The sequence below is a fragment of the Erpetoichthys calabaricus genome, chromosome 3 (assembly GCF_900747795.2).
Source record: "Erpetoichthys calabaricus chromosome 3, fErpCal1.3, whole genome shotgun sequence".
Classification (NCBI taxonomy): domain Eukaryota; kingdom Metazoa; phylum Chordata; class Cladistia; order Polypteriformes; family Polypteridae; genus Erpetoichthys; species Erpetoichthys calabaricus.
Window position 1 is genome coordinate 261394456 of NC_041396.2, and position 22353 is coordinate 261416808.

Below are 22353 nucleotides of genomic sequence, written 5' to 3' on the forward strand. Positions count from 1 at the left end.
TTCCAGTTTTTCTTCAAATTTATTCAGTTGAAATGCAACAAATAACCTAAAATGGTGAAAAGATAAGCAGTAAACTTCGAGAGGTTTAGATTAGCCAAAATGAATAAGAAAGGAAATATCAGAATATTACAAATGGGCTTCTTTAGGGAACAACTAATAGGTTACAACCTACAGATGTTGTTCAGCAATTAAAGTAAATTAAGCTTTACAAGTTGAAGCAAACAGTTTGCACAGGTGTCCCAGTTTCTGTTGATTACTTAAAAACCCTCTGTCTGTCTTAAAGCAGAGTTAGAACAGACTGTGTTACTATGCTCACTGAAGTACTACTTGGACAATATTCCAGTGATAATGGCAAGAAACTGGCAATTAACAAATGATACATAATATAATAAATATATATATTTATATCATTTTTTTATATAAAACAGAACAGAATTAAGTTTTGGCAAAAAAAAAGAGTTTTAATGGGGCAAATGAGAGTTTTTAAGTTAAAGAGAATTAATGTTGATTCTGGTGACAAGCTCCACTGTATTCAGATGCAGGTCAAAGACTAAACCCCAACATCTGGCATGGTGGAATCTATCTTGTATACATTACACTGTGGAAGGGGTGGGACTTCTGAGGAGAAGGCACAAGTGACATTAACGGTCGTCTTGTCTGAAGGTCTTCAGTTCTGTGGGCAAAAAGGGAAAAGCTATAGACAGCTCAACCGTACATTTTGGAATTGAATTACTCACATTGCACGAGCCCTGAAGATGCCCCCTAATTATGTCTATATACAGTATTATAAAGAATATGGATAGTGGGTGCCATAATCTGTGAGGACTAGGATATGTTTATGTTTGTTATTATAAATACTTTCTGAATCCACTGTGCATACAGTAAAAACTGTACAGCAGTTCACAAAGTATAAAAACAGTATTTTTACTCTTCTTCAAACCCAGATCTCTTAAAAAAGTGTTGAAAAAGAACTTAGCCTTTGTCCACTAAAGAAACTAAGCAAACTTGTACTTAAAACATTTTGTCTTTACTTTGAACAAGGGGTAGTATTGCTCATCATATATCTTAAGTATATCTGAAATAAACATTTCCACAGGTAAGAAACAAACTACAGCAGATGATCAAACATTTAGGAGATATTATAAACCACTAAAACATTTTGTCTTTACTTTGAACAAGGGGTAGTATTGCACATCATATATCTTAAGTATATCTGAAATAAACATTTCCACAGGTAAGAAACAAACTACAGCAGATGATCAAAACATTTAGGAGATATTATAAACCACTAAAACATTTGTCTTTACTTTGAACTAGGATTATTGCACATCATATATCTTAAATATATTTGAAATAAACACATTTCCACAGGTGTGAATTAAACAAACTACAGCAGATAATCAAAACATTTAGGGGATATTATAAACCACTGTAGTCCTCAGAATTTGAAAATAATATTGCCCTAATTAGTATGATGTTTTTCAACAGTTGGATATGCCACAACAGTGAATTGCATATACAGTGGAACCTTGGGTCACGACCGTAATTCGTTCCAAAACTCTGGTCGCAACCCGATTTGGTCGTGACCCGAAGTATTTTCCCCCCATAGGATTGTATGTAAATACAATTAATCCATTCCGGACCGTATGAGCTGTATGTAAATATATATTTTTTTAAAGATTTTTAAGCACAAACATAGTTAATTATACCATAGAATGCACAGTGTAATAGTAAACTAAATGTTTACTTACTTCTTCTGTAATGTTTACTTCTTCTGCTTGGGCTCTGTCGCTTGCGCTCTCTCTTGCTCTTGCTGATTCGCGCTCTCTCTCTCTCTCTCGCTCGCTTGCTGCACAGGGAGAGACTGAGCATGTTCGGAAATCATCGGCGCGTACAAACCGGAAGGGAAATTGGCTTGTTCGTCACCCGAGTGTGTGGTCGTGAACAGATGCAAAAGTTTGGCGACCTTTTTGGTCGTAACCCGATTTTTACGTGGTCCGAGACATTCGTGACCCGAGGTTCCACTGTACTGTTCTATCAAGTTGAATTAAATGATTAATTAAGTGTTTTTCAAGTCAAAGTTATTTTTTCACAATCATGTTCCTTTATATGGCAAGGGAAATTGTGTTCTAAAGTGAAGCATTTTTTAATATTATTCTAAAAAATACAGTGCCTATGTTTGCATTTTAAAATGGGCTCAAAAGGGAGTAAAGCTAACCTTTCATCATTAGAGCCGTTATTTCTTGCAGGTTGTTAATTCTGCAGTTCTAATTTGGAGTGTTTCCAGTAGTTAGTGTTGAATTTTTTTCAGCTACAGGTGTCTTGTCGTGTGTAGATAGTACAATGAAGCAAGCCAATAAAAGACACACTCTAAAAACAGCATTCATAGAATGTCTGTCTGTCTGTCTGTATCTGTCTGTGTGTCTATCAATATACAGTACACATTCTGTGTCTGGTCTTTGAATGGTCCTGTACTGTTTGTCAGATGGGAGGAAAGAGAAATGTGACTGTGTGGGATGGCCAATGTCTTTAATAAGCTTGTGCATGTTGTAGATGTCCTGATAAGAAGGCCACTTGGTGTCATTAATGATCGGTGCTGCCTGTGATCTTATTATTTTGAGTTGAGCAGGTGCCGTATACCAGGATGTTATGCCACCAGTAAGGAAGGACTATACTGAGCACTTGTAAAAGTTAGAACAGAAGGAGAGATTTAAGCTTCAGTAGATGTCAGAAGAAGTAAAGGTGTTGAAATATATTGTATTATCATTTTATACCAGCAATATGTATGATTATGATGGGGTGGATACATTTAACCTCCTGAAGAGGAAAGTGAATCTAGATAATGCAAGTACCTTTCTTGCTTGCTGTCTTTCAGCTTTTGTATATTGGGTTTTTGATGATAAGTATCTTGGACTTCTCTCTGGTATTTTGACTTTTTTTTATCTTTGATCTCGTCTCTGCTCTGCTGTGCATTTTGGCATCTCTCTTAGTGATAGAAAAAGATAAAACACACGTCCAATAAAAATTTCATACTAGGGCATTAAAATGTTACATTCACTATGACTTTGATACTTGAATCTTTACAGATGGCTTGTGTTCTTCTGTATCCCAGTATAAACCCCCTACCTGTTTCAGTTATAGTAGTTCTTTCTCCTGATTTCACTGTCTCCTTTGATCTCCCTGAGATCACAGCACATATTTATATGAACAAGAATAATCAGTGAAACGCTGTAACAGATTAAAGGTGATTGAAAAAAGGAGACAGAAAGATTTTAAAAGACAAACTGAGGAAAATATGTACCCTGTCTGATTATCTGTCTAAATGGTTGAAAAAAAAACTTTGCATTGTGCTCTTTTATATTGTTGGTTAATTTGTAAGTAAATAAATGTAAATCTTGAAACTGCAGATTAGATTTCAGACAAGTGGTGAGGCAATCTCAAATTATTATGATTACCATAAGGGGATTGATGGAAACTTTTTTCATTTTTTTTCCCCTCCTGCATATGCGCATTTTCAAAATATATTGGTAGAAAGACAATGTCACAATAATCAGCTTGACACCTGTGTCTGTTTTGTACTGTGTACAGTTTACATGGAAACTCCACCCATGACAGTCGCCTTTGAAAAGACAAACAAATAGAGCATATACATACCTGAGGAAAAATAATGCCAAGAATCTGAGATAAAATGTAAACATGTCCTGGCCGGGTAAGGATCCAGCCCATGTCATCTGTGACAGTATACAAGGTCTGTCACACACAAAAAAAAAATGAAACTTCCTTTAACTCTTTTTATTTAACAAATTAAGAAAATTAATAACGATCACCTCCAAAATAGTTATCTTCTTAGGTGCATATGATGCTGCCAGCATTCAAAGCAATTCCGTAGATCATTTTCTGAAAGGCTGTTGAGGATTTCCATTGTTGTTGCTTTCACAGCTTTTACCAATAAAAAATGGATTCCTTTGAGCACAGAGTTGTGCCACTCAAAAACATGTGCATGAGACATGCATTGTTCACTGTAAGCCTCAGTCAGTAATTGAAAAGTTTCTGTTTCTTCAATTTCACAAAAAAACTTGTTAAATCGCTGTCCATGTTGCACTCCAACATTTTTCAAATGAGGGTAAGAAAAAGTCTGTATTTGAACATCAGTCTACTCATACTGAGAGGTCATTCCATGTCAAATCAATAGATTTTCCATAAATCTTACTCACTTTGGTCTCACAAAATTCTGAAAAAAAATACCAGGTCTACCCATGATATCCTTGAGACACACAGTAAAATTATTTTGATGTAAGATCAATACTTTCCAAGTTACAGCCAATTTTGTTAGGGGAGAGGGGCATAAAATTTGACATGGCTCTATTTTTTCATCAGTTTCACAAGACCATATCTCAAGAGCTAAACAATCTAGCAGGCTCAAATTGTGCATACTGGTACCTTTATAGGTATAGTATGTAACATACTATAACATACATCTTTGTAACAAAGAGCTGGTGGTGGATTTTAGGAGGCCCAGACCCCTCATAGACCCAGTGATCATCAAAGGTGACTGTGTGCAGATGGTGCAGACCTATAAATATCTGGGAGTGCAGCTGGATCATAAATTAGACTGGACTGCCAATACTGATGCGCTGTGCAAGAAAGGACAGAGCCGGTTATACTACCTTAGAAGGCTGGCGTCCTTCAACATCTGCAATAAGATGCTGCAGATGTTCTATCAGACAGTTGTGGCGAGCGCCCTCTTCTACGCAGTGGTGTGCTGGGGAGGCAGCATTAAGAGGAAAGATGCCTCACGTCTGGACAAACTGGTGAGGAAGGCAAGCTCTATTGTTGGCATGGAGCTGGACAGTTTAACATCTGTGGCAGAGCGAAGGACGCTCAGCAGGCTCCTATCAATTATGGAGAATCCACTGCATCCACTTAATAGTATCATCTCCAGACAGAAGAGCAGCTTCAGCGACAGACTGCTGTCACTGTCCTGCTCCACTGACAGATTGAGGAGATCGTTCCTCCCCCAAACTATGCGACTCTTTAATTCCACCCAGAGGGGTAAACGTTAACATTCAACATTATACATAGTTGTTGTCTGTTTTTCTGTTTTTCACCTGCATTGTTATCATTCTTTAATTTAATATTATTTATTGTATCAGTATGCTGCTGCTGAAGAATGTGAATTTCCCATTGGGATTAATAAAGTATCTATCTATCTATCTATCTATCTATCCATCCATCCATCCATCCATCCATCCATCCATCCATCCATCCATCCATCCATCCATCCATCTATCTATCTATCTATCAAGATGTTTTGTCCAGATGACACCACTTGGTAAGAGCAGACCTTCAAAAATGAAAAAAAATATTTTGTGTCTTTGGCTTTGCCATGTTTAGCATTTCAGAAAGCATACTTCTAACTGATACAACCTGCTAATTTTTATTCCATTTTTTGAAACCTACACAGAGTTTTTTCAAAAGGTAATAAACAAACAAGAAACCGCATCAGGGTTTCACCAGCAGACCTCTCAAATGTGAAAAAATAATTTTGGGTCTAATTTTCAGAGCAGCTTGATGCATTGTGGGAATGTCCAGACATTTTTTAAATTATTTTTGTTGTATCCTACATGGTCCCTTCTTTCTCAAAATATGTGAATCTTATCATTTTTATTTTCCATTATAAACATGGGTTAAATTCACTATTTGTCAGTAATGATAACCATCAAGTTCTTCATCACTAACCTGGGTATAGGATTAATGGAAAAAATGAAATCACCAAAGGCACATTAAGCACACCACATGAATAACAGCTGCTTGATTTGTCATTAAATGCAACACTAGTTATAATGAAATGTTAACATTTTGGTATTGCAGCAGCAGGAATGTGACCCATTCATTTCTGTTTCAAACGAAGTGCAGAGTGTAGGGCATTTTTGATCAAGATGGTATTGCCTCCCACTGACTATTGTAGGTGCACTAAACAGTTCAATGACACACTGTAATGACTCCCAACAAATATTATCTCTAGATGGCCAATAGAATGACTGTGCAGGATAGTTTGGATGCATGAAACATCATGATGTCTGATTTAGCCTCACTCTTGCCATGAATCACACCTATCCAAAATTTTTCATCATACATGTACCCAACATAGGCCTCCAATTGGACATTGGTCTAATGTGAGGGATGCATCTGATCCATCAGGAGTGTGATCTTGAGGGGGCAGGATCGCAGCTGCTGCTTCAGTGGTGAATATCAATTTATTGTTTTCACCAGGCACCCAGCTGACTTTGCGTTTGCCATTGTCACACACATGCGCATGGGAAACAGCTGAAGAGCCTAAATACTTGTAATTCTATGCCAGGCCAGGGGGCGGCGGAGTGTACTGACTATCTCTCTCAGTCCCTTGCAGACCTGTCCCGGGAAATCCCGCCTCTTGCCGGCCCCAAGGATGACGTCACTTCCGGACACGAGGACGCCACTCCCAGTTCCTGCAACGCTGATGTCATTTCCTTGCCAGGCCTTTAAAACTGCCATCTTGCCTCAGTACAGGCAGTTCTGTTCTGGACTCTGAACTATACACATCGTGTACATAAAAAGAGCAATTTTGCAGCTGAGCATAATATATGGGTGGCTGCCCCAACCCTTTATGATGTCTCTGACTCATTCTTGTGACACCATCTTATGTAGGGATGTAACAGAGATTTTCTCAAGTAACCAGGTGCTCATTTGACTGTGGAGAATAATTTTCTGTTCAGCAACATGATTGAAAACCAATGACTGCCATTATTGACACATGTCGCATTCAGCCTGTTTTTAGGATGGAAAATGAACATGAAAGATTTGTAAAAGGAAAGTAAGGTTTTTGTTTTGAGACTAATAAATGAAAAATATTTTTAAAAATTATTTGCGCATTCCCACATGCCGTTAGGGTGCTCTGAAAATGAAATCCAAAATGAACATTTTTGATTTTGATTAAAAGTGTTAATTTTTCCAGAATTTTTTGAGTCTGAAGTGCATTGGCCATTGGTTGATTTCACATGGAATGACCCCTAAGTATATTCTGAATGCGCTCAGAGGCTCCAAACTCGTAGACTTCCCTAGAATTATTGTGCTTACTTTTTCTTTTTCTCATTTCTCTTTTTTTGGATTAGGACTGCAAATATGAATTGTACCAATGTGCTGCACCAAATTTACATTTACATTATTACACTATTATTATTACACAATATCCTATTTTAAATTTAGTTTAAAAAATACTTGCTGTTTTTTTCTTTTCTGTTTCTTACTCTTGTAATCTCTTTCTCGTCCTGGAGTCCTCATAGCATTCTCCTATTCAGAGGTGCTTTATTCCTAGTGTTTTCATAAAACAACATGAGTGCCATTTGGTTTCCTTCCTACTTCATCTGGAATGGTTTAGATTGGATATATTTGCAGTCAAATGCACACTTTTATTATCAAGAAGGAATTGGCATGGTGTACGTTTTGTATGGAATATTTCTAAGGTTCAGTTTTTTCTTTTGGGGATTTTAAGTTTTGTATGAGTGACATTTGTATATCTGTGTATTGTTATTGCTTTTAAAAAATACTGTAAAGGAGCTATAAAACAGGAATAATTTTTATAGGTTGTTGATAGTGCATTGGAACTTCAAAATGTAGGCTATTACCATGTGTTATATGGGGTTACTAACATAAACAGAGATCTGGGCAGGTGTATAAATTACCATTTATGTCCTGATGAATCTCCAGTCCTTTTCTAAAACATTGTTATATAAATAAAAATATTACTATTGTATATGGTGAGAGACCGAAAGATAGCAGAATTTCTAAACACGTTAAAGTAAAATATTAAATCCAAGTAATTTTTTCAAACTTCACATGATGAATGTGGCATTATTGCTATTGCATTGGTCTTTTTCTGTAGATGACTGTAACTGACTTGTGCTCTTTTTTCAGATGAGCAGTGCTGAAGTACATAGACCCCACCTCCTTCGACATTTACTGGAGATGGAGACATTTGTTCCCTCGGCAAAAGCAGAAACACACAGGGAGAAACTTCCTTCCCCTGCAGAACTCTATGGGAAGAAGCGTACCTCAGCACAGAGGGCAGTTCACCAGAAACAAAGGCAGGAATCGGTCCTTTGCCATATAGAAGAACTTAAAAGAAGACAGCTCAGGATTGATATGTATGTTGCTTAATATTTTTATATTTACAGAATTTTTGAATGTGAGATCAAGTAAATTGGCTTACTATAGTCATTTCCGTCTTCAGAATTACTGGACTCTTATTATTGTGTTCCTTTGGATAGAACAGCAGACATTTAAACTGGTCTTTCTTTATATGCAGAACAGGGTTTCATAACACATAATTTGCTTGTTTATATTTAACCACGATTATTTGTGTAAAACTAACCTCAATATTAAAACCAAACAAAGTTTCAAAACCAGAATCTTTCCCTAACCTGTTTCTTTAATAGTCAGATTTCTAAAGTCTCATGCAAGGCTCTTTTCTTTACTTAATTTTAAGTTTGTTTACTGTGAGATGTATGCTGCAGTCTCTTATGATGTCATGGGTCACGTGATGTGTGTCAATTGCCTGGCAACCACATAGAACCGTAGCAACCAGAAGCACTAAAATTGTGATGTTCAACGCAGCAAACATATAAAGTGGTGACAAAGTAACAATAAAAAAAATATAAATCTATTATACTAAAATAATCCTGTGATAAGACGAGACTTTTTGGAAGACGAGATGAGACTTTTTAAATTTTTTTCAAGTCCACCGAGTTGAGACCTTGGCCATGAGATTTTTTTAAGTCACTCCCTCCTCTCAATCATTTTCAACCACGCACACGGTAGTCTCACCTCTCATTTGTGGGAATGCTTTTGACATACACATTTTCTGCTCTATTAGCTCTTATAAATTTTAATATTTTCCTCACTTTAAGTTCCCAATTAAAGAAGACGTATTATGTCCAAATCCTATTGAAGAATTTCATCACGAAGGATTATCAACAGAAAAAATGAGTACATGGGCAATCCTAGCAGTGAGAAACGATGAAGTCAAACGAATTAATGCCAAAAAAGTTGATAGGTTACACGGCAAATTGGTTAAACGGTGTATCAATAGACTATGCTGAAACAGTTGGTGGTGATTGTGCGGAAGATGAAAATATCAACTTACAATATCCTGAAGAATAACTACAACTGTTAACACTGTCTGGTCTTCCACCACACGAATTACTGTAGAAAGAAGGATGTATCCACGAAAGGTAATGTAGTACATCTTCCACGGATAACATTACACAACAAAGGAGATATTAATATGCCATTTGTATTAAAATATTAACAGTTTCCTGTTAGAATAGCTTTTGCAAAGACAATTAACAAATCTCAGAGCCAAACATTCGAAAAAGTCATTTTATTTAATAGAGAGAAAGAACCGAAATTCAATCACAGGCAGTTACATGTTGCATTGTCATGATGAAAGTCCAAACACAGAATCAAAACTAAATGTGATATTGATGAAAATTTAATTAAAAAAATTGTTTTTACTGAAGTTTTACAGTAAAAGTGTAAGTTTAAAATGTATTTGCGTGTTAATTTCAAAGCCAAACAGAACGAAATTGTATTATCAACGAATAAGTCGTAATGCAACATGAAGCATAATTTACTTTCAAATTATTATATTTTGCTCTTTTTTAATATGGTCAATTACTCGCTGTAATGTAAAATAGTTCTATTATGTAACAATTCCCATGAAAATAAAAATCTGTTTACAGTACAACCGCATCCCCATACGCTTGCGACAGAACCGCAAAGAGGCTAGCACATAGTGCAGGCACAGGGGTTGGTGAGCGAAGCGAGCAAGGGGCAAAGAAACATAAACAAACAGAATAAAATATGAATAACTTGCCAAAAACTATTTAATTACATGGTCCTGATAGTTGTGTTATGTGAAATATGCTGACACAACTTTGATTTTGTGAATGAAGTTCAGTTTTCCAGTAGGTGTTATTCAAACATTTTGAGCTTCAGCATTTATTGATGGCATCCTCCTTGACTGGTTCCTTATTAAAAATGTATATGCACACTGTTTTTCAGGTGTTACTTTGAGTGTGATTTCTGTGTAGGACATTCACAGAACTAATCACCTTGTATAGAAGATGCCTTGCTGAGAAAAACTACAACAACATTTATTTATATAGCACATTTTCATACAAATGGTGTCCTAGTAATTAATGGAAAATTAGGCAGGTTTATTTTAGGAATGTGTATAACTTACATATAGTAAAAAATATTAACTTGGAAACTGTACTATAAGATATAATTGTTCAAATGATGCAAGCATATTGTCCTATATACAGAGTTTTTTGAAGATTTGGATATCAAATTATTTCTGTGAATTAAATAAAGAAAGCCAACTTAGTGTAATGAGAGCAGTGGTGTGCTTAAATATGAATGCAAAGACATTTGGTTAGATCAGGGGTGGGCAAACCTTTTGGCTCAGGGGCCACATTGACTTTTAAAATTTGACAGACGGGCCGGGCCAGCACTAGATGCATACATATCAAACATAAAAAAGGCATTACAGTGTTAATATTTACATTCACTTTTAGTGGGAACAGTGTTGTTGATCACCCTTTTTTGCCAGTGCATCAAAGTCTGGTGTTAGTTTTGTTGTGGCAATTCTCAGAACAGATTTGAGGTGTTCATTGCTCAGCTGGGATCTGTGGGGTGCTTTGTTGGTGTTCATAACACTAAAAGTCTGTTCACACACATACATAGAGCCAAACAACACCAGCATCCTCTGTGCCATCTTCTGGATGTTTGGAAATTTGGCTGCGCTTAATGAAGCATAAAACTCATCCAGTTTAAGAGAGTTGAACTTCTCCTTTAAGACGGTGTCACATTGGAGATCAGTCAATTCCAACTGCAACTCCTGTGGCGCCGTTTCAAGGTTCTGTGTGTAGGGACATGACACCAGCTGAAGTGACTTGTAAATTTTTCCAAAATCAGAGAACCGACGGCAGAATTCTCCATGCAGGTCGTCCAGTGATTTCCTGTATTTTTTCACAAGTCGAGGGGCCTCTTTCAGCATAGCCAGTGTGGAGAAATGAGTGAATGAGTTGTTTGACATTTGCTTTGAGAATAAAGCTAGCTTGGTTTTGAAGGCTCTGATGTTTGTGTACATTTCATGCACAAACTGGTCTTTCCCTTGTAGCTTCACGTTCATCTCATTCATGTGTGTCAGTATGTCCATAGCAAAAGCTAAATGACAAAGCCAATCTGTGTCACTCAGCTCAGGAAAATCGTCAGCTTTCTCAAGTAGCTCCAAAAATGAGATAATCTCCTGCATGAGCTCCCACACTCATCGACATACTTTCCCCAAACTTAACCAGTGGACATTGGAGTGGTAAAGCAAGTCCTGGGGCCTCATGTATAACGGCGTGCGTAGAACTCACAGTATAACATGGCGTAAGCACAAAAGTGGGAATGTGCGTACGCACAGAAAAATCCAGATGCAGGAATCTGTACGTACACAAACTTTCATGTTCTTCCACTACATAAATCCCGATCAGCGTGAAAAGTAACGCACGTGCATGCGCCTTCTGTCCCTCCCCAACTCCTCCCAGAATTACGCCTCTTTGAAAGTGCAAATCGATATAAATAGCCTTCTGAGAAAAGACAATGGGAAAAGCACGGGGGAAAATATAAGAATTTCAGCGAATACCAAGTGGAGGTAAAGGAAAAACGTATTATTTGTTGGTTTAAACAGTGGTATAATCAACAAAAGGAAGTTGATCGAGTGACAGAGTGTCGAAAAAACTCGAAAGCTCAAGTTCACAAAGTCGCACATTGCCCAAAATAAAAAAGAAATCACATATCAAAGTCGCCGTGAAAAGGCGAGTCGTAGCCCACCGTCTGAGTGCCATATGAAAGCTTATTAGGGTACAGACAAAAAAATAGGCACACAGTGGGGAAAAAAGCACGAAATGTCAACTTTAATCTCGAAATTTCCACTTTAATCACGTAGTTTATTTTGCCATTAAAGTAGAACATCATAAACTTCATCTTAAAATCGTTTAATTTACTAGTTTCTCAAATCCCATTGTAACTAAAGTAGGACGTTAAATGCTGTTCTGTATTTGATCTTCTTTGTGCTGTGTGTGTGAATCACTACCTGCTTCTTAAACGGGATTTCTGTTTCTCTCATTACATTCGTGATATTACAGCTGTCTGAATAATTAAAATACTGAGATGTATACGTGATATCTTTTTCATGATGATAGGAATGAAAGCATGTTATTAAACATGGGAACACGGTGGCGCAGTGCTTGTTCATATCTCACGCAAGAGGCTTGCTGCGCCATGCGCGACCTTCAATGATGTAATTTATCACAGCAGTACTGTCTCTTTCAAACGTACTAACCTCCAATTCCTGTCCTTACTTTTCTTTTTCCAAATACCCAATCGCCACACAATCAGCTATGTAATAGACATGAAGCCATTTGTAAGCTTAGAACGCCGATTCTTCAAAACTTTTAAGGAACATTGACATGTCTTCGTAGTACATGCTTAATTATTCTATCCGTCTATCTTTCCAGTGTTGCGTCAGCGCAAGAATACAACGCAATGCAGGAACAATCCCTGAACTAGCTAGCGCTGTGGCACCGTGTCCTCACATGTTTAATTATTAACAATACAGATTATTTAAATGAAGTTAAAGTTTTATCTGTATAATATAATCAACATATTTTGCTGCATTTCATCTTAAAAATTATATCGTCATCATATGTAAATACGCGCTTTATAAAGTGGCGCAGGTTGTCAATATTATAACTGTAGTGCAAGTTTACAGTGAGGTAATTGTACTTATAAGTAAACAGTTCTACAAGGAGCACTTGATGGACTGATTGAGTGCGTTTATAGTTCTTGGGATGAAACTTTTTCTAAACCGCGAAGTCCGTACAGGGAAGTCTCTAAAGCGTTTTGCCGTGGCTGAGGCAGCGTCTGCTTCATGCTGTGTACCGACAATTCTCTTTCCGATCAGCTGCTACTGTGATTCCCCACTCAGATACAGTGATATAAATACTCCGAGTGGTGCAGTGAGAGTAATATGGAAAAAGATGATCTGCTGTGGCAACCCTTAACGGGAGCAGCTGAAAGAAGAAGAAGATGCAGTGAGAGTTACAACGCTAAAGCAGTTATGGTATTTGGAATACTATGGCTATTCCCTGGACCATTATATTGCTGCAGGTTAATTACAATCAGATGCATTACACTAATAAACAATATGCAGTTAGTTTCAGTGTATTTATAAAGCTGTGTCAGGAATGTCGATCTAAGAAAGACCACACAGGAACAGTAGCACTGCTTTGACGCTGGGTGCTGCCAGTCTGCAAAACCGAGCGGAGAAATTGCGTACGCCAAGGAATGAGGTACCGTGGAAATGTGCATGGCTTTACTCCAAGTTTAGGTTTTATACATCGCGATTTGAGCATGGAAACATTCGTACGCAACATTTCTGTGCGTACGCACCGTTTATACATGAGGCCCCTGGTGATCAGTGTCAATTTCTTCAAGAAACGCAATAAACTGACGACGCTGAAGTCCCCTCGCTCGAATAAAGTTAACGAGTTTTACGTTTTACTACGTAGTCAAACTGCAATACGGATTTACACAGTGCTTCCTGGCGGATTAGGCAGTGTAAGAAAATTACCTCCTGCACAGGGTTGTCCTCCTTCACCCTCTCCTGGATTCTTTTGAGCAACCCAACGTTTTTTCCAGTCAGATTTGGCGATGCATCTGTGGTAACGTTGGCGAGCGTACTCCAAGGTAGCTTGTGCCTATTTATGACCCCCGACACGCTGTCATACAAGCCCTCTCCCTGCGTTTTCCCCTTTAGGGATTCCATGGTCAAAAACTCCTCCGTTATCTCAAAATTGTCATTAATCCCTCTGATAAAAATTAAAAGCTGAGCGGTATTCTTTATGTCATTACTTTCGTCCAGTGCCAAGGAATATAATGTAAATGACACCGCTTTTTTGTTTAGCTTGTTAGCTAAGTCTTCGTCAATTAGCTCAACACGGCGAGTCACTGTCCTGCGTGATAAGCTAATTTTTTCAAATTTGTTCTTGCTCTCAGGACACAAGATACTTGCTGTCTCTACCATGGACTCTTTGAGAATCTCCCCTTCGGAGAAAGGCTTGCTGGTCTTTGCTAATTTGAATGCCAGCATATAACTTGCCTTCGTGCTTGATTCTTGGATGGCAGTTTGTCGGATAAAGGTGTTTTGCTAAGCCTGCAAACTAGCTGCCAACCTCTGAGCGGTAGAAGTGTTACATATCTTTTTTTAATGGCATGTTCACTTTGCATTATACTGTCAATTGCTCTAAGAACAACGCAACATATTAAATTGTAACTATACAAATGAACCTTAATTAGACAATGTGAGGGCTTACTGTACATATACGTGTTGGGTAATGTATTTTTTCATACAGAACCTTCTCTTGGTTCATTGCAGCCATGTTAGGCTTTGTGAAAGGTAACGATATCACTTACAAGAGCTCTGTACATCTGCCATGGGACAGATGTGATATGCAAGATACCATTTCAGCACTTCTGCATTTCTGACTGTCTGGTATCCTTTAGCCACACTTTTAGGGCCATTGTCATTCACTAGTTGTTGTGGGACTCCAGTTTTTCATGTAAATACCTCAGTACTTCAGTGGTGTGAGAAGTGGTGGTGGAATTTCATGAATATCTTTAGCAATTAGGAACATGCATCAACTACCACCAGCAGTGTTGTCCCCACGAATGGTACTGCAAAGTCAACATTAAACTGTTGCCAATTCCCTGGGTGAAGTGTGGTACATTCTGACTGATTCTTAACTGCATGACAGCCAGTGCATTGCAACACAACCTACTCTACCTATTGTTCCATGCTAAGCCACCACAAAAACTTCTGTCCAGCTCCTTCATTTTCACTAGTCCTGTATGGTCCTTTTGAAGTTCCCCTAACAGTTTTAGTTTAGAGGGTATGATGGTCCTTATTCCCCACTCAGCTTGAATTTAGTGTAAGTTCACCATGTCTTAGATAATTTGAAGCAAGCATGGATTTGTGTTTGGCTTTTTAGCCATTTAGTGTTGTAGCTTCATTTCTGTACCATTACCATTTCTGCTGGGTCAAGCTGGCTTTCAGTTCGGCCAAATGAGAGCATATTCATGTTCATCCTTTTCTGCCCCAAGTGGCAGACAGGACAGTCTGACTGGATTGGTATGGCATGCAGTAAGTATGTTTGTACTCAATCTTGTATTTCTGCCCACCTACAAACAACATTTTCATGGACTGAAAATTGAGGATAGCAGCTGGCGGTTTGAGACCAGATTTAAATATTAAATTTTTTGCTGAACAGATACTGGTTCAAACTTTTGGCACCCCACACAAGACTCAATTCCCCTCTGTCAATTTGGGCATAATCTTTCTCAGCTGCAAACAGTGACTGTAATGTAGATGCTGTGGGCCTTTCACTGCCTTTTTCCATGAAATGAAACATCACTGCTCCAATGCATTTTGAAGAAGCAGCACAAGATAAATTCACTATAAGGAATGGATTAAAGGGTGTAAGGACTGTGTTAGATGTGATCAGTTTGTTTGCCTTTTAAAATGTATGCTTGCATTCCCTGGTCCATTTCCACTATTTGCCAGCTTGTATGTCGTTCAGGGGATGTAGAGTGGTGTGCCAAGTTTGGCAATAACCTGTAATAATAGATCCCTATAAAGAAACCAAACTGTGAAACATGTTGTGGAGCCTGAATCTTGCCCTAACATTTGTGCAACCTTTGGGCATCTATAGTGTCTGCACCAGCAATAGGCTTTAGAAACTCACATTTTTCATGCCCTACCTCTTAGTCCATACTGTTCCTAGCTTTTCAGGACTCTTTTAAGGTTTTCTTCATCTGTAGCTCCAGTGACAATAATGGTATGATGGTAGTACGGGGGCTTCTTGCACCCCCTGGAAGATAACATCCATTGCCTTTTGCCAAAAACATGGCTAGGTAACTCCAAACAACAGCCTATTGTAACTATAGTCATTTAATTATGTGAATGGTCAGAAACATTTTATAGTTTTTTTCCACTTCCTTCAGAAGGTAGGTGTCAACTAAGTCCAACTCTGAAAAACGTTGCCCATCGGCCAGACTGGCAAAAATGCCCTCAGTTCTTGGCAAGGGATACTGTTCAACATGAAGCACATAATTAATAGAGACACTAAGGTCCCTCAGAGTATTAAGCGTGTCATTTTTTTTTTTTAACTATAGAGATAACTGGTGTGCCCGATGGAGTCTGCTGTACTTTAGAAAGTATTCTGTCTGCCTCCACCCAGTCCAGCTCCTTTGCAACCAGGGGTCAGATGGCATATGCTGTTTGGATTTGCCTTGTGAAACTGTGTGGTTGCACCAAGTTAAATACAATTTTGCCTATAAAATGCTGGACAGCCCTAATGCTACTCTTCAATAAAGACATGGTCGCATAAGGGTGGACCTCCATTCTGGATGATATAAAAATTTTACACCTCCTCCTCCTTAAGCACCCTTGACCATTGTACTCTGTTGTTATAAGCAGCACTCAGATTGGAATACCTTTTTACCAGTGTATGTATTGAGAAGAGGGGTTCAGCTTTTCCCTGTTAAAAAGCAATTTGTAATCATTCTGAGACATTCTGAAACAGCTGAGCCCCTGTTCAACTCCATTTATACCACTTGGTCATTTATCTTTGGTGTGAGCCAGATTGCCTGCTTGTCTTTTCCACTTAAAGTAATTAATTGCAGACTGACCATTCCATTTTCATATTATATACTGTACATTTTTCTGTTTTACTGTGATGCATTTTGTCTTTTGCACTCCACTTTGTCTTTGCTCATTTTGTAGCATTGTCTGCACTGTTCATTCCTGAATTTGCACTGGGAAAGGAGATGGGACCTGCGTCCACAACAGTAGCACAACTTTTGTTTTATCATTTTTATTTTGTCTGGTACCATTTTGTTTGTGCTGCTGGTTATCTGCTTTGTAACTCAAGAGTCTACAACCTAGTTTGTTTTTCTGTGGTGTGTGCCTTTAACTGTAATCTATAATCATATTATGTCATCCATCCATCCATCCATCCATTTTCCAACCCGCTGAATCCGAACACAGGGTCACGGGGGTCTTCTGGAGCCAATCCCAGCCAACACAAGGCACAAGGCAGGAACCAATCCCGGGCAGGGTGCCAACCCACTGCAGGACACACACAAACACATCCACACACCAAGCACACACTAGGGCCAATTTAGAATCGCCAATCCACCTAACCTGCATGTCTTTGGACTGTGGGAGGAAACTGTAGCGCCCGGAGGAAACCCATGCAGACACGGGGAGAACATGCAAACTCCACGCAGGGAGGACCCAGGAAGCGAACCCAGGTCCCCAGGTCTCCCAACTGCGAGGCAGCAGCGCTACCCACTGCGCCACCGTGCCGCCCTATTATGTAATTATTTTTATAATTTTAATTCCAAATATAAAAAAACATACTCTAGGCCACAGGTGTCAAATTCCAGGCCTGGAGGGTCGCAGTGGCTGCAGGTTTTCATTCTAACCTTTTTCATAATAAGTGACCAGTTTTCACTGCTAATTAACTTCTTTTCTTTAGCCCTGTTTTAAGGATTCAGTCCCCTGAATTGATTCTTTTCTTCATTAAATGACAGCCAAACAGAAATTAGATGTGAAACGAGCCAACAGATTATCAATTAAACTGGGGATTCAAACTCCAACCAATTTCACTCCAATCAGTTTCTTAATGAGATGCTGATTCTTGTTGTTAATTGAACCCATCATTTAATTCCATGGCTTGTTGCTGCTCTCGTTCTGCCACAGCAGCCATTTCCAAAACTGTTGATTGTCTGTTTTACTGAGACCTTCACCCTTCTTTATTTTCAGGTATTGTGTGATGGGCACAGGGGAGCTGGTCATGTGGCTGCTTGTTTTGTGTCTCATTATTGTTTGGCTGCTAATTAAGGACAAAGAAACAACTAAGGGGTCTGAGTCATGTCAATTAAAACAAAGGCATAAGAAGTTAATTAGCAGCAAAAACTGATCACTAATTAAGGAGATAGTTAAAATGAAAACCTGCACCCACTGTGGCCCTCCAGGACCGGAGTTCGACACCCCTGCTCTAGGCATTTGAAACAGTTGAACAAGGATGGTGCAGACATTCTGTCAGCTTCAAATCAGTGTTTCTTTTGTGTTAAATCTTTCTTATTCTCCATCTTTTTCACCTCTTTAACAGACTAAAAGAGAAGATGTGGGGAGTGTCAAGAAGCATTCACTCCATTCCAGTCCACGATCAAACAGGCATTCCAGAGCAAGAATCTGTTTTCCTTGTACCTAAAGACAATATGCTTGGAATATTTAACCAAGAAAAAGGAAACCAGAATGCTTCAGTTTTACTTCAGAGATCTACAGTGCTTTCTACAGAGATGTCTACTCAACCTAGCTTTCAATTCTGCTGCACAAATCATAATGTGAGTATTGACAATCATAAACCATTAACAAGTAGTGTGGACAGGTGAATAAAGATGGTGCAGTGTCCTAGATAGGAAAAAAGAGACATGATGGTGTAGTGAAATGAAAATAGAAAGATAGGTGTAGCTCAAGGAACATTCTCCTTTCCAATCCTTTGAAATCCAGCCCGATTGCAGCACTGAAAACCATTCCCCCCAGCTCTTCAACCACGACACTTTAATTGCGATACACCACAGCATCAGTCTCAAATAGTGGCACTTGAATTTCTAATGGGAAAGCCACGGAAATAGTGATGCGACAAAGCTACTGCTCCATGCTCCTTGCTCTTCACATTAATACATCTTTGTAACACACCGGGTGTCTGCACTCTTTAAGTACTGCTTTGCATATACATTTGCATCTACAAACTGTAAATGGGGGACTACATACAACTGATGAATACATGAAAAGAAATACTGTATTTAAATAAATGAAGAAACCAAATTTAAATCATAAATATCTAATAATGATAAAAATATTGAATTGTACATTTTTCCTACTGATTACCTATTTCAGTTCTAAATAATTCACTTATACATTTTCATATGATGTGCAATGACCATCAACAAAAGCCTAGTCACTAGGAAAAGCAGAAATTAACCTAATGCAGAAATGTTTTACTCATGGACAATTGTACACTCACTGAACACTTTATTAGGTACACCTGTTCAATTGCTTTTTAACACAAATATCTAATCAGCCAGTCATGCGTCAGCAAATCAATACTTTCAGGCATGTAGACATTGTCAAGATGACCTGCTGAAGTTCAAACCGAACATCAGAATGGGGAAAAAGGTGATTTAAGTGACTTTGAGCATAGCATGGTTGTTGGTGCCAGATGGGCTGGTCTGAGTATTTAGGACCAGCTAGGATTTTCACATACAACCGTCTCTAGGGTTTATTGAGAATGGTCCGAAAAAGGGAAAATATCCAGAGAGTGGCATTTCTCTGCGTGAAAATGCCTTGTTGGTGCCAGAGGCACAACACACTGAACCTTGAAGCAGATGAGCTACAGCAGCAAGAGACCACATTGGGTGCCATTCCTGTCAGCTAGGAACAGGCAACTGAGGCTACAATTTACATAGGTCACATAAATTGGACAAGAGCAAGATATGAAAAATGTTACCTGGTCTGATGAGTTTTGATTTCTGGTGCCACATTCGAACGGTGTAGGGTCAAAATTTGGCATCAAGAACATGAAGCATGGATCCATCCTGCCTTATATAAACAGTTCAGGCTAGTGGTGGTGGTGTAATGATGTGGGGGATATTGTCTTGGCACACTTTAGTACCAACTGAGTATCATTTAAATGCCACAGCCTACCTGAGTATTGTTGCTGGTCATGTCCATCCCTTTATGACTGCAGTGTACCCATCTTCTGATGGCTACTTCCAGCAGGATAATGTGCCATGTCACAAAGCTAAACTTATCTCAAACTGGTTTCTTGAACATGACAGTGAGTTCACTGTACTCAAATGGCGTCCACAGTCACCAGACCTGAATCCAATAGAGCACCTTTGGGATGTGGTATATGTGGAGATTTGCATCATGGATGTACAGCCGACAAATCTGTCACAACTGCGTGATGCTATCAAGTCAATATGGACCAAAATCTCTAACAAATGTTTACAGCACCTATGCCATGAAGAATTACAGCAATTATGAGCATTAGAACATTAGAACAATCTAGACGAGAACAGGCCATTCAGTCCAACAAAGCTCGCCAGTCCTATCCACTTATTTCTTCCAAAAAAACATCAAGTTGAATTTTGAAAGTCCTTAAAGTCTTACAGTCTACCACACTACTTGGTAGCTTATTCCAAGTGTCTATCGTTCTTTGTGTAAAGAAAAACTCACTAATGTTTCTGTGAAATTTACCCTTAACAAGTTTCCAACTGTGTCCACATGTTCTTGATGAACTTATTTTAAAATAACAGTCTCGATCCACTGTATTAATTCCCATTATAATTTTAAACACTTCAATCATGTCACCTCTTGATGTTCTTTTGCATAAACTGTATAGGCTAAGCTCTTTTAATCTTTCCTCATAATTCAACCCCTGTAGCCCTGGAATCAGCCTAGTCGCTCTTCTCTGGACCTTTACTGCACACAGTATTCCAGATGAGGAAGTGCATTATAAAGGTTGAGCATAACCTCCTTGGACTTGTACTCCACACATCGTGCTATATAACCTAACATTCTGTTTGCCTTCTTAATGGCTTCTGAACACTATCTGGAAGTTGATAGCGTAGAGTCCACTATGACTCCTAAATCCTTCTCATAAGGTGTACTCTCGATTTTCCGACCAACCATTGTGTATTCAGACCTAACATTTTTACTTCCTATGTGTAATACTTTACATTTACTGACGTTAAATTTCATCTGCCACAAATCTGCCCAAGCCTGTATGCTATCCAAGTCCTTCTGTAATGATATTACCAAATTATTCCAAATTATCTGCTAATCCACCTATCTTGGTATCATCTGCAAACTTAACTAGCTTGTTACTTATTAATCATTTATATATATTAAAAATAGGAGCGGCCCTAGCACTGACCCCTGTGGAACACCACTCTTGACATCTGCCAATTCTGATGAGGTTCCTTGCACCATCACCCTCTGCTTCCTGTGTCTGAGCCAATTCTGAACCCATCTATAAACACTACCCTGAACTCCCACTTCTTTTAGTTTGCTATCCAACCTCTCATGTGGCACCTTATCAAATGCTTTCTGAAAGTCAAGATAAATAACATTATATGCTCCACTTTGATCATATCCTTTTCATACTTTTTGGTGATCAAGATGGTGCCGACTGGTGTGGCTGGCCGTCTGCTCATTTTGCTAATCTATGTTTTAACTTTGTTTTTATGTATTGGTTTATCTCAACGGCCACTGTCCTACGATCGTGATTCTTTAATTAACACATTTTCTTGCTTGCTTTCCTCTCAATTTTCATCTCCTGATGGGAGTATTATGTGAACCTCCACCTTTGTTTTATTCATCTGCTGACTTCTTCACCTTGACGCCAGTGTTTACCTGTATCAGTGAGCTGAATGCCTCTTGGAGACGCAAATGCACCCGCTGCCACCGTGGAAAAAGAGCCAGTATTGCTGTTAAACAATGCCGACTCAAGTCTCAGAGATTGGATTCCCGATGCCTGCGAGTCATCTATAACCCATCTTCTCCTGCACAGGACTCCATCCCTGGTCCATGGGCGCTGGATACCGGATTTAATTTCTCCATTTCAAGGCAGAATTACTCTTCCTCTGTGTGCTCTCGGGGAGTAAACGCTGCTAATCTTCGCACGCTCACCTGTGCTCATCCCATAGCAAGCTCTTCTACTTCTATCAAGGCTGCTCTGTTGAATGTGAGATCAGTGTCTTATAAAACTTTTATTCTGCAAGACTTTAGTATCTCAAATAATCTGGATTTCTTTTTCATCTCTGAGACCTGGATTGTAAATGGTGACTCTTCATGTTTTACTGACATGGTACCATCAGGTTACTCATTTTTAAACTCTCCTCAGCTGACTCGTCGTGGTCGGGGCATTGCCACTGTTTTTAAAAGTATGTTCTTGTGTTGGAGCCTTACAGGGGGTCCATTTAGTAGCTTCGAACTGCAACTTTTCGAAGTGTGCATCTCCCCTTCTTTGTTGTTTGTTGTGGTTTATAGACCTCCTGTAATTAATGATATCTTCATTTCTGAATTCTCTAATCTCCTGGCTGATATTACCCTCTGACAAAATATTTATTGTT

The 22353-nt window shown here is 38.7% G+C and overlaps 1 protein-coding gene across 3 annotated transcripts in view; it reads left to right on the plus strand.

Moving 5' to 3' along the window:
• Positions 1–22353, plus strand: part of LOC114648870 (protein INCA1-like) — an 88056-nt gene that overhangs the window by 50495 nt on the left and 15208 nt on the right. For all 3 annotated transcript variants that reach the window (XM_051924091.1, XM_028798154.2, XM_051924092.1), the window contains 2 exons: positions 7954–8183; positions 18324–18558. In XM_051924091.1, coding sequence (XP_051780051.1) covers positions 7954–8183; positions 18324–18558 — 465 coding nt within the window. The remainder of the gene's footprint in view (positions 1–7953; positions 8184–18323; positions 18559–22353) is intronic.